This window comes from Anomaloglossus baeobatrachus, chromosome 12 (assembly GCF_048569485.1).
Source record: "Anomaloglossus baeobatrachus isolate aAnoBae1 chromosome 12, aAnoBae1.hap1, whole genome shotgun sequence".
Taxonomy (NCBI): Eukaryota; Metazoa; Chordata; class Amphibia; order Anura; family Aromobatidae; genus Anomaloglossus; species Anomaloglossus baeobatrachus.
In genome coordinates, this window is record NC_134364.1 from 126,570,342 (window position 1) to 126,583,960 (window position 13,619).

The window sequence follows — 13,619 nt, forward strand, 5'->3', positions numbered from 1 at the left end:
CGCAGAGAGAATGAGAAGCCGCAGAGAGAATGAGAAGCCGCAGAGAGAGGGAGGGAGCCGCAGAGAGAATGAGGAGCCGCAGAGAGAGGGAGGAGCCGCAGAGAGGGAGGAGCCGCAGAGAGGGAGGAGCCGCAGAGAGAGGGAGGAGCCGCAGAGAGGGAGAAGCCGCAGAGAGAGGGAGGAGCCGCAGAGAGGGAGAAGCCGCAGAGAGAATGAGAAGCCGCAGAGAGAATGAGAAGCAGCAGAGAGAGGGAGGGGCGCAGAGAGAGGGAGGAGCCGCAGAGAGAGAGAGGAGCCGCAGGAGAGGAGGGAGCCGCAGAGAGAATAGAGGAGCCGCAGAGAGAGGGAGGAGCCGCAGAGAGGAGGAGCCGCAGAGAGAGGGAGGAGCCGCAGAGAGGGAGAAGCCAGCAGAGAGGGAGAAGCCGCAGAGAGAATGAGAAGCCCGCAGAGAGAGGGAGGAGGCCGCAGAGAGAGGGAGGGGCCGCAGAGAGAGGGAGGAGCCGCAGAGAGAGGGAGGAGCCGCAGAGAGAGGGAGGAGCCGCAGAGAGAGGGAGGAAGCCGCAGAGAGAGGGAGGAGCCGCAGAGAGAATGAGAAGCCGCAGAGAGAAGGGAGGAGCCGCAGAGAGAGGGAGGAGCCGCAGAGAGAGGGAGGAGCCGCAGAGAGAGGGAGGAGCCGCAGAGAGAAGCCGCAGAGAGAAGGAGAAGCCGCAGAGAGAAGGAGGAGCCGCAGAGAGGAGACAGAGAGGGAGGAGCCGCAGAGAGAGGGAGGAGCCGCAGAGAGAGGGAGAAGCCGCAGAGAGAAGCCGCAGAGAGACTGAGAAGCCGCAGAGAGAAGGAGAAGCCGCAGAGAGAAGGAGGAGCCGCAGAGAGGTGACAGAGAGGGAGGAGCCGCAGAGAGAGGGAGGAGCCGCAGAGAGAAGGAGAAGCCGCAGAGAGAAGGAGGAGCCGCAGAGTGGTGACAGAGAGGGAGGAGCCGCAGAGAGAGGGAGGAGCCGCAGAGAGAATGAGGAGCCGCAGAGAGAGGGAGGAGCCGCAGAGAGAGGGAGGAGCCGCAGAGAGAGGGAGGAGCCGCAGAGAGAGGGAGGAGCCGCAGAGAGAGGGAGGAGCCGCAGAGAGAGGGAGGAGCCGCAGAGAGAGGGAGGAGCCGCAGAGAGAGGGAGGAGCCGCAGAGAGAGGGAGGAGCCGCAGAGAGAATGAGGAGCCGCAGAGAGAGGGAGGAGCCGCAGAGAGAGGGAGGAGCCGCAGAGAGAGGGAGGAGCCGCAGAGAGAGGGAGGAGCCGCAGGAGAGAATGAGGAGCCGCAGAGAGAATGAGGAGCCGCAGAGAGAATGAGGAGCCGCAGAGAGAATGAGGAGCCGCAGAGAGAATGAGGAGCCGCAGAGAGAATGAGAAGCCGCAGAGAGAATGAGAAGCCGCAGAGAGAATGAGAAGCCGCAGAGAGAATGAGAAGCCGCAGAGAGAATGAGAAGCCGCAGAGAGAATGAGAAGCCGCAGAGAGAATGAGAAGCCGCAGAGAGAGCCCAATGAGAAGCCGCAGAGAGAATGAGAAGCCGCAGAGAGAATGAGAAGCCGCAGAGAGATGGAGAAGCCGCAGAGAGAATGAGGAGCCGCAGAGAGAGGGAGGAGCCGCAGAGAGAGGGAGGAGCCGCAGAGAGAGGAGGAGCCGCAGAGAGAGGGAGGAGCCGCAGAGAGGGAGAAGCCGCAGAGAGAGGAGGAGCCGCAGAGAGGGAGAAGCCGCAGAGAGAATGAGAAGCCGCAGAGAGAATGAGAAGCCGCAGAGAGAGGGAGGAGCCGCAGAGAGGGAGGAGCCGCAGAGAGAGGGAGGAGCCGCAGAGAGAGAGAGGAGCCGCAGAGAGAGGGAGGAGCCGCAGAGAGGGAGAAGCCGCAGAGAGAGGGAGGGGCCGCAGAGAGAGGGAGGAGCCGCAGAGAGAGAGAGGAGCCGCAGAGAGAGGGAGGAGCCGCAGAGAGAATGAGGAGCCGCAGAGAGAGGGAGGAGCCGCAGAGAGGGAGGAGCCGCAGAGAGAGGGAGGAGCCGCAGAGAGGGAGAAGCCGCAGAGAGGGAGAAGCCGCAGAGAGAATGAGAAGCCGCAGAGAGAGGGAGGGGCCGCAGAGAGAGGGAGGGGCCGCAGAGAGAGGGAGGAGCCGCAGAGAGAGGGAGGAGCCGCAGAGAGAGGGAGAAGCCGCAGAGAGAGGGAGGAGCCGCAGAGAGAATGAGAAGCCGCAGAGAGAGGGAGGAGCCGCAAGAGAGGGAGGAGCCGCAGAGAGAGGGAGGAGCCGCAGAGAGAAGGAGGAAGCCGCAGAGAGAGGGAGGAGCCGCAGAGAGAGGGAGGAGCCGCAGAGAGAGGGAGGAGCCGCAGAGAGAGGGAGGAGCCGCAGAGAGAGGGAGGAGCCGCAGAGAGAGGGAGGAGCCGCAGAGAGAATGAGAAGCCGCAGAGAGAGGGAGGAGCCGCAGAGAGAAGGAGAAGCCGCAGAGAGAGGGAGGAGCCGCAGAGAGAGGGAGGAGCCGCAGAGAGAGGGAGGAGCCGCAGAGAGAGGGAGGAGCCGCAGAGAGAGGGAGGAGCCGCAGAGAGAATGAGAAGCCGCAGAGAGAGGGAGGAGCCGCAGAGAGAGGGAGGAGCCGCGGAGAGAGGGAGGGGCCGCAGAGAGAGGGAGGGGCCGCAGAGAGAGGGAGGGGCCGCAGAGAGAGGGAGGGGCCGCAGAGAGAGGGAGGGGCCGCAGAGAGAGGGAGGGGCCGCAGAGAGAGGGAGGGGCCGCAGAGAGAATGAGAAGCCGCAGAGAGAATGAGAAGCCGCAGAGAGAGGGAGGAGCCGCAGAGAGAGGGAGGAGCCGCAGAGAGAGGGAGGAGCCGCAGAGAGAGGGAGGAGCCGCAGAGAGAGGGAGGAGCCGCAGAGAGGGAGGAGCCGAAGAGGGAGATGCCACAGAGAGAGGAGCTACAGTGGAAGGAGGTGCAGAGAGAGGGAGGAGCCGCAGAGAGGGAGGAGCCACAGAGAAAGGAGCTGCAGAGAGAGGGAGGAGCTGCAGAGAGGGAGGAGCCACAGAGAAAGGAGCTGTAAAGAGGGAGGACCCACAGAGAGGGAGGAGCTGAAGAGAGGGAGGAGCTGAAGAGGGAGATGCCACAGAGAGGAGCTGCAGTGGAAGGAGGCGCAGAGAGGGAGGAGCCACAGAGAGGGAGGAGCCACAGAGAAAGGAGCTGTAAAGAGGGAGGAGCCACAGAGAAAGGAGCTGCGGAGAGGGAGGACCCGCAGAGGGAGGCGCCACAGAGGGAGGAGCTGCAGTGGGAGGAGCCGCAAAGAGGGAGGAGCCACAGAGGTGACAGAGGGAGGAGCTGCAGTGAAGAAAGAGCCATAAAGAGGGGACTCAAGAGTGGGAGGAGCTGCAGGCAGGATCAGGCAGGATCTGTACAGTTGTATGTGGCCTGAGTGACCCTTCATGGCCTCCGTCCCGGCTGTTTCTTGGAGGATGCGCAGTCTCCTCGCTTCCTCCGTGTCCGCAGCTGATCAGGCAGAACACATCAGGACGGCCACGTGGGTCTGTACATAAACTGTGTAAAGCGCCTCCCAGATGATCACATGACCACGCAAGGACTGGGCCACGCCTACTCCTCGGAAATTACGTACTTCACAGGGATTTCCCGGTCTCCATAGCGACGGCTCTCACCGGAAGTACGCCGCTCCTCACTGACAGCTGCTCTCCTCTGCCAGTCACGCGGCTGCGCTCGTCCCTGATTGGAGCAGAGGGTGGGTAGGCGGGACCTCGCACCCGGAAGTGTCCGCGCTGGCCATGGCGGGCTGTGTGCGGGACCCGTGCGGCCTGCTGTGCGTGCTGCTCACCTACCTCAGCCTGGGCTACGCGGATTACGTCATCCTGCGTCACGTGCTGCTGCACAGCTTCTCGGGCAGGTGCGGGGAGGACGGGGTGATGGCTGTGGGCTGGGTACGGGATGTCTCACGGTGTTCCCTCTGTCCTCCGCAGTGTTTGGTGTCCGCTCCACGCCGTGGGCTTCAATCTGCTGGTGTCCATGCTGCTGGCCTGTCACAGCCGGGCCGTCTTCTCCGACCCCGGTGAGCCTGCTGGGCGTAGTAGTCCGCCTCGTCACACGTTACTATCGTCCGCTTACTTCTGCCTGTTCTGACCCCGCAGGGACCGTCCCGTTACCGGAAACCGCCATTGACTTCTCCGACCTGCGCTCTGGCACTCCGCGTAAGAATGACCGGGTAAGTGTGGTGAGGAGCGGCGTCCGTACCCATGGCGGTGCCTAATAATAACCAGCAGCGCTGTCCACAGGGGGGGAACGAGGACTGGACCGTCTGCCACCGCTGCGAGACCTACCGGCCCCCGCGAGCCCACCACTGCCGCATCTGCCACCGCTGTGTCCGCAGGATGGATCACCACTGCCCCTGGTGAGTGAGCGGCGAGGCGCCCGGCCACACGGCTGTCACTCACTGTGTTTTACTTTTAGGATAAATAACTGTGTCGGGGAATTAAACCAAAAATATTTCATCCAGTTCCTGTTTTATACCGGTGAGTGCAGAATGTGGTGTCTACAAGGGGTCCGGCAGGGGGCGCCGCTCTCACCGCTGTGCTTCCTGCAGGTCTGACAAGTCTGTACTCTGTGGGCTTAGTCCTGGCGGTGTGGCTGTGGCCCACCATGAATGGATCAGTGGAGGCTGCAGAGGCGGAGACCGCCGCTCACAGCCATGTCCAGATGTGAGTGCACAGAGGCTGTGTGTGCCTGCACCATCCGCAAACCACGGCCCTAATATACAACCTCCTCTCCCCGCAGAGTCCACTGCATCCTCCTCCTCGTGGAGGCCTTCCTCTTCGGACTGTTCGTCACAGTTATCTTCTATGATCAGGTAGGTGTGTTGTGTGGATACAGGAGAAACCCTATTGAGCAAGGATCTTCCAAAATGGCAAAGGATGGAGGCTTATGAATACTGAGGGTGCAGATGACAGGGGTGATCATCGGAAACTAAGCAGGAAGATGACGGGCGGTCACCGAACTCGGAGGGTGGAGGCAGCGGGTGGTCACCGAACTCGGAGGGTGGAGGCAGCGGGTGGTCACCGAACTCGGAGGGTGGAGGCAGCGGGTGGTCACCGAACTCGGAGGGTGGAGGCAGCGGGTGGTCACCGAACTCGGAGGGTGGAGGCAGCGGGTGGTCACCGAACTCGGAGGGTGGAGGCAGCGGGTGGTCACCGAACTCGGAGGGTGGAGGCAGCGGGTGGTCACCGAACTCGGAGGGTGGAGGCAGCGGGTGGTCACCGAACTCGGAGGGTGGAGGCAGCGGGTGGTCACCGAACTCGGAGGGTGGAGGCAGCGGGTGGTCACCGAACTCGGAGGGTGGAGGCAGCGGGTGGTCACCGAACTCGGAGGGTGGAGGCAGCGGGTGGTCACCGAACTCGGAGGGTGGAGGCGGCGGGTGGTCACCGAACTCGGAGGGTGGAGGCGGCGGGCGGTCACCGAACTCGGAGGATAGAGGTGGCGGGCAGTCACCAAACTCGGAGGATAGAGGTGGCGGGCAGTCACCAAACTCGGAGGATAGAGGTGGCGGGTGTCACCAGATACTGAGGATAAAGCAGACAGGCGGCAACCGGATACTAAGGATAGAGGCAGCAATCGGATACTGAGGATAAAGCCGGCAACCGGATACTGCGTTCGGAGGCAGTGGGCGGCAGCCGGATACTGCGTTCGGAGGCGGTGGGCGGCAACCGGATACTGAGGACGGAGGCGACAACCGGATACTGAGGACGGAGGCGGCAACCGGATACTGAGGACGGAGGCGGCAACCGGATACTGAGGACGGAGGCGGCAACCGGATACTGAGGACGGAGGCGGCAACCGGATACTGAGGACGGAGGCGGCAACCGGATACTGAGGACGGAGGCGGCAACCGGATACTGAGGACGGAGGCGGCAACCGGATACTGAGGACGGAGGCGGCAACCGGATACTGAGGACGGAGGCGGCAACCGGATACTGAGGACGGAGGCGGCAACCGGATACTGAGGACGGAGGGAGCGGGCGGCAACCGGATACTGAGGACGGAGGCAGCGGTCGGCAACCGGATACTGAGGACGGAGGCAGCGGTCGGCAACCGGATACATAGGACGGAGGCAGCAGGCAAACACCAGATACTGAGGACGGAGGCAGCGGGCAAACACCAGATACTGGGGACGGAGGCATCGTGCGGCAATTGGAAACCAAGGACAGAGGCGACGGGGGGGTCACCGGATGCTGAGGGCAGAAGCGACATTTCTCTTTTCCTCAGTCTCTTTGTGTTTTGTTAATTGATCAGTCTGTCTAATGCGGGCGTCACACGAGACGATCTATCGTGTGAGGCATCGTCGGGGTCACGGTTTTCGTGACGCACATCCGGCATCGTTTGCGACGTCGTCTCGTGTGACACCTCCGAGCAACGCAGAATCGGTCACAAATCGTGAGTCGTGTACACGTCGCTCAGTTTGAAAAAATTGTTTATTTTTCATGGCGCCAGTTGTTCATCGTACCCGGGGCAGCACACATCGCTCCATGTGACACCCCGGGAACGATGAACACAGCGTACCTGCGTCCCGCGGCTCCCGCCGGCAATGCGGAAGGAGGTGGGCGGGATATTTACGTCCCGCTCATCTCCGCCCCTCCGCTTCTATTGGCCGGCGGCTGTGTGACGTCGCTGTGACGCCGAACATCCCTCCCCCTTCAGGAAGTGGACGTTCACCGCCCACAGCGAGGTCACTCAGCAGGTAAGTGCGTGTGACGGGGATTTCACAACTTTGTGCGCCACGGGCAGCGATTTGCCCGTGACGCACAAACGACGGGGGTGGGTACGATCGCACATGCAATCACACAATCAGTCGACTCGTGTAAAGCAGGCATCACTCTGCTGTATTTTCCACACTTTCATCTTTTGCACCTTGCTCCATACTTTCTGCTATCATGCAAATCAGATTGGTCCCTGTATAAATCTTGACTATTTTTTTTTTTTTTTATATTTATATACAGATCATGTCGATCATTACCGATGAGACGCCTATCGAGCAACTAAGGAAGAAACTCCTGAAAGAGGCAAATAAGGAAGTAGCTCACACTCGCAAACCGAAGATGGCGCTACTGAGGGAGGTGTTCGGAAGAGGTAAGAAAAACCTATCTATCACCAGCAATTAGCGGTGACATCACTGAGAACACCGCCTATTCATCACCAGAGATCAGCGGTGACATCACTGAGAACACCGCCTATCCATCACCAGAGATCAGCGGTGACATCACTGAGAACACCTCCTATTCATCACCAGAGATCAGCAGTGACATCACTGAGAACACCGCCTATCCATCACCAGAGATCAGCGGTGACATCACTGAGAACACCGCCTATTCATCACCAGAGATCAGCAGTGACATCACTGAGAACACCGCCTATCCATCACCAGAGATCAGCGGTGACATCACTGACAACACCTCCTATCCATCACCAGAGATCAGCGGTGACATCACTGAGAACACCGCCTATCCATCACCAGAGATCAGCGGTGACATCACTGAGAACACCTCCTATTCATCACCAGAGATCAGCAGTGACATCACTGAGAACACCGCCTATCCATCACCAGAGATCAGCGGTGACATCACTGAGAACACCGCCTATTCATCACCAGAGATCAGCAGTGACATCACTGAGAACACCGCCTATCCATCACCAGAGATCAGCGGTGACATCACTGACAACACCTCCTATCCATCACCAGAGATCAGCGGTGACATCACTGAGAACACCGCCTATCCATCACCAGAGATCAGCGGTGACATCACTGACAACACCTCCTATCCATCACCAGAGATCAGCGGTGACATCACTGAGAACACTGCCTATCCATCACCAGAGATCAGCGGTGACATCACTGAGAACACCCCCTATCCATCACCAGAGATCAGCGGTGACATCACTGAGAACACCTCCTATCCATCACCAGAGATCAGCGGTGACATCACTGAGAACACCGCCTATCCATCACTAGAGACCAGCGGTGACATCACTGAGAACACCCCCTATCCATCACCAGAGATCAGCGGTGACATCACTGAGAACACCGCCTATCCATCACCAGAGATCAGCGGTGACATCACTGAGAACACCCCCTATCCATCACCAGAGATCAGCGGTGACATCACTGAGAACACCCCCTATCCATCACCAGAGATCAGCGGTGACATCACTGAGAACACCCCCTATCCATCACCAGAGATCAGCAGTGACATCACTGAGAACACCTCCTATCCATCACCAGAGATCAGCGGTGACATCACTGAGAACACCCCCTATCCATCACCAGAGATCAGCGGTGACATCACTGAGAACACCCCCTATCCATCACCAGAGATCAGCAGTGACATCACTGAGAACACCCCCTATCCATCACCAGAGATCAGCGGTGACATCACTGAGAACACCCCCTATCCATCACCAGAGATCAGCGGTGACATCACTGAGAACACCCCCTATCCATCACCAGAGATCAGCAGTGACATCACTGAGAACACCGCCTATCCATCACCAGAGATCAGCGGTGACATCACTGAGAACACCGCCTATCCATCACCACAGATCAGCGGTGACATCACTGAGAACACCGCCTATCCATCACCAGAGATCAGCAGTGACATCACTGAGAACACCTCCTATCCATCACCAGAGATCAGCGGTGACATCACTGAGAACACCTCCTATCCATCACCAGAGATCAGCGGTGACATCACTGAGAACACCACCTATCCATCACCAGAGATCAGCGGTGACATCACTGAGAACACCTCCTATCCATCACCAGAGATCAGCGGTGACATCACTGAGAACACCGCCTATCCATCACCAGAGATCAGCGGTGACATCACTGAGAACACCGCCTATCCATCACCAGAGATCAGCGGTGACATCACTGAGAACACCTCCTATCCATCACCAGAGATCAGCGGTGACATCACTGAGAACACCACCTATCCATCACTAGAGATCAGCGGTGACATCACTGAGAACACCTCCTATCCATCACCAGAGATCAGCGGTGACATCACTGAGAACACCTCCTATCCATCACCAGAGATCAGCGGTGACATCACTGAGAACACCGCCTATCCATCACCAGAGATCAGCGGTGACATCACTGAGAACACCGCCTATCCATCACCAGAGATCAGCGGTGACATCACTGAGAACACCACCTATCCATCACCAGAGATCAGCGGTGACATCACTGAGAACACCGCCTATCCATCACCAGAGATCAGCGGTGACATCACTGAGAATGCCGCCTATCCTAAAATTGTTTTTCTTTTTCTGCAGGGTCTATGGTCTGCTGGCTCTTCCCCTGTAACACGCCCCCATCCTCTGGTGGTCCCGCATACAGTTACCTCCCTGACTATGATGTGTAGGGGTCTGGAGGTGGTAGGTGTGGGCATCTCTCCGGGGTCCGGGCCGCTTGCTGTGGTTGCACTATGGATGTACTGTTACTTGTACACATCTTGTGGCTGCTGTGCTGCCCTCCAGTGGTCGGTCTGCAGAATGCACTGCTGATGTGTCTCATCCTCAGACTTTTTTTTTTAACTCTTGTGGTTTCTATCGGACGTTACTATTTGCTGCTGTGGATACTGATGTGGGGTTTTTCTACATTTTTGGGCCTCGCTGACATTCACCCGCTGATGCTGAGTGTAATCCTGTAATAACTCCTGTTCCTCTGCACTGGATTTATTTTACTTGTATTTATTGAGTTGTTTTCTATGCCACTTGCTGAGTTCAGTGACTTTATGACGAGCGATTTCCACCAAGTGTTTATTTTGAAGCTTAAGCTGCTGCTCTGTCCCCCATGCTTTATACTTAAGCTCTGCTTTTTCAGAATGGCTGCACTTGGAGAGCTGATTTCCGTTCCAGCAAGGACTGAAATATTGTAAATACAAGAAGCTTGTCACTGAGGGGGAGGAGCTTCATTAAGGGGAGGGGCCTGGCGATCGGATTTGCTTTCCCTTGTACTGTCCTCGGTGAGAGGAGGCAGATAACAAAGTGTTAATTGTCAGAGTATTATAACCACTGGACTGTGCCTGGAAATGAAGCTGCTCTGAGCGGAAAGCATCGTTATAGTTTGCTCTAATTAATATTTATATGGTGGCTGTTCTGCAGTCACTGCTCCTCCTGCACATAAAAGGCCGGATCATGTCCTATTCCTCCAGTCACAGCCGGAGCTGCCGCCTGCACTACCTCCCCCCTCTCTGCTGCCCCCGCAGGCTCGTGGTGGCTCTATCTTACCTCTCCTGCAGTTTTGTGAGTGTCCAGCAGATGGCGCTCCTGCTGCACTCCTCCGGCCGCGGTCTGTTACGGAGAAGCCACGTAGGCCGTCTGCTGCAGGCCAGCGGTGCACTACGACTCCCACCCTCCTCCCAAGCATCAGCACAGCTACTGCACCAAAGCACTGTGGGTAATGATACCAGACAGCACAGCTCTGTATCTGCATATTACGGACCAAGCCCCCCTCGTCTCTGCTGTAAGATATATTTATTGCTGGGGTCTCTTTTTAGGCTGAGGATATCTCTGAAGTTGGGGATTTTGGGGGCTGATATAATAAATGCAATCCTCATCTCCGTGTTATGCTTCATGTGTTAATCCCGGATATAAGGGGTCAGAACGGCTACTGGTCCGTATATAACGCGGCGGCCAGGCTGATAACAGGGAGTAATAGGCTGTAGTCACATCCTCCTTTCAATCTAAACTGGCTGATCACAGGGAAAACGTTACCTGGGCCTGTGGAAGGCGGCACTGGCCCTTTAAGGCGGTTCTCCGGTCTGGCGACGTGCTGCAGATGTGAATCCTCATCGTCCCGGCTGTGGTTTGCAGATAGAGATTTACAGATCTAGGGCCCCTCCTGTACCTAGTTCAGGGCCCGATGTGAGGGCCTAAGTGCTGCGAGCTGCTTGTCTCTGCCCATTTCTGCAGCTCGCCCGCACTGACCACCCGGCAGAGGCCACCCGGCAGAGGCCACCCGTACAGCTGCTGATGCTCCATAGCAGGGGCCTGTGTGTTCTTATACTCTGTCCTGCTATTGCCATTCTCCACAGGCCGCACATGAGATTCCTAATACTTACTATTAGGGGCCTTTATGTCACCCTATGAGGATGAATGCCACTCCATCTTGACCTCCATGGCCTGTCCTGCACTGACTGTTCTCACTGGCCTCTCTCGTCATGACTGTTCTCCATAGCCCACCTCTCCCTGACCGTTCGCTGCAAGTCGCTTTATCATGTCTGTTCTCTAAACCCCACCCAACCATGACTGTTCTCTGCAGATCACTACACCATGTCTGCTCTCTAAAGCCCACCCCACCCAGATCATACTATGCAGGCCACTTCACCATGTCCATTTGCTATAGCACACTCCACCTTTTCAGTTCTCTGAAAGATGTTCCACCATGTCCGTTCTCTATAGCCCTACCCACCCTGACTATTCTCTGCAGGCCACTCCACCATGTCTGTTCTCTATAGCCCACCCCACACTGACCATTCTCTGCAGGCTGCTTCACCATGTTTGTTCTCTATAGCTCACCCCACCCTGCCTGTTCTCTGCAGCCTGTTCCACCATTCTCTATATCTTTACCCCACCCACACCGTTCTCTGCAGGCTGCTTCACTATGATTGTTCTCTATAGCCCAACCCACCTTGACCGTTCTCTGCAGGCCACTACACCATGTCTGTTCTGTATAGCCCACCCCACCCTGACTGTTCTCTGCAGGCCACTCCACCATGCCTGTTCTCTATAGCCCACCCCACACTGAGCATTCTCTGCAGGCTGCTTCACCATGTTTGTTCTCTATAGCTCACCCCACCCTGACTGTTCTCTGCATGCTGCTTCACCATGTTTGTTCTCTATAGCTCACCCCACCCTGACTGTTCTCTGCAGGCTGCTTCACCATGTTTGTTCTCTATAGCTCACCCCACCCTGCCTGTTCTCTGCAGCCTGTTCCACCATTCTCTATAGCTTTACCCCACCCACACCGTTCTCTGCAGGCTGCTTTACTATGTTTGTTCTCTATAGCCCAACCCACCCTAACCGTTCTCTGCAGGCCACTACACCATGTCTGTTCTGTATAGCCCACCCCACCCTGACTGTTCTCTGCAGGCCACTCTACCATGTCTGTTCTCTATAGCCCAACCCACACTGACCGTTCTCTGCAGGCTGCTTCACCTTGTCTGTTCTCTATATAGCCCACCCCACACTGACCGTTCTCTGCACCATGTCTGTTCTCTATAGCCCACCCCACCCTGACCGTTCTCTGCAGGCTGCTCCACCATGTCTGTGCTCTATAACCCACCCCACCCTGACCGTTCTCTGCAGGCTGCTCCACCATGTCTGTTCTCTATAGCCCACCCCACCCACACTGTTCTCTGCAGGCCACTCTACCATGTCTGTTCTCTATAGCCCACCCCACCCTGACCGTTCTCTGCAGGCCACTCTACCATGTCTGTTCTCTATAGCCCACCCCACCCTGACCGTTCTCTGCAGGCCACTCTACCATGTCTGTTCTCTATAACCCACCCCACCCACACCGTTCTCTGCAGGCCACTCTACCATGTCTGTTCTCTATAACCCACCCCACCCACACCGTTCTCTGCAGGCCACTCTACCATGTCTGTTCTCTATAACCCACCCCACCCACACCGTTCTCTGCAGGCCACTCTACCATGTCTGTTCTCTATAACCCACCCCACCCACACCGTTCTCTGCAGGCCACTCTACCATGTCTGTTCTCTATAACCCACCCCACCCACACCATTCTCTGCAGGCCACTCTACCATGTCTGTTCTCTATAACCCACCCCACCCACACCGTTCTCTGCAGGCCACTCTACCATGTCTGTTCTCTATAACCCACCCCACCCACACCGTTCTCTGCAGGCCACTCTATGTCTGTTCTCTATGGACCACCCCACCCACACCGTTCTCTGCAGGCCACTCTACCATGTCTGTTCTCTATAGCCCACCCCACCCACACCGTTCTCTGCAGGCCACTCTACCATGTCTGTTCTCTATAACCCACCCCACCCACACCGTTCTCTGCAGGCCACTCTACCATGTCTGTTCTCTATAACCCACCCCACCCACACCGTTCTCTGCAGGCCACTCTACCATGTCTGTTCTCTATAACCCACCCCACCCACACCGTTCTCTGCAGGCCACTCTACCATGTCTGTTCTCTATAACCCACCCCACCCACACCGTTCTCTGCAGGCCACTCTACCATGTCTGTTCTCTATAACCCACCCCACCCACACCGTTCTCTGCAGGCCACTCTACCATGTCTGTTCTCTATAACCCACCCCACCCACACCGTTCTCTGCAGGCCACTCTACCATGTCTGTTCTCTATAACCCACCCCACCCACACCGTTCTCTGCAGGCCACTCTATGTCTGTTCTCTATGGACCACCCCACCCACACCGTTCTCTGCAGGCCACTCTACCATGTCTGTTCTCTATAGCCCACCCCACCCACACCGTTCTCTGCAGGCCACTCTACCATGTCTGTTCTCTATAGCCCACCCACACCGTTCTCTGCAGGCCGCTCCACCCTTATAATTCTTTGTAGCCAA

General features: G+C 57.3%; 1 protein-coding gene across 1 annotated transcript; it reads left to right on the top strand.

Moving 5' to 3' along the window:
* Positions 1 to 3,718: 3,718 nt before the first annotated feature.
* On the top strand, positions 3,719 to 10,617 carry LOC142257702 (palmitoyltransferase ZDHHC3-like). Its single transcript, XM_075329836.1, has 9 exons — positions 3,719 to 3,898; positions 3,972 to 4,060; positions 4,140 to 4,213; positions 4,284 to 4,399; positions 4,459 to 4,520; positions 4,592 to 4,706; positions 4,783 to 4,855; positions 6,999 to 7,128; positions 9,331 to 10,617. Exons 1-9 carry the CDS (start codon positions 3,780 to 3,782, stop codon positions 9,417 to 9,419), a joined length of 867 nt encoding a protein of 288 aa, XP_075185951.1. The 5' UTR covers positions 3,719 to 3,779; the 3' UTR covers positions 9,420 to 10,617.
* The last annotated feature ends 3,002 nt before the right edge of the window (positions 10,618 to 13,619 follow it).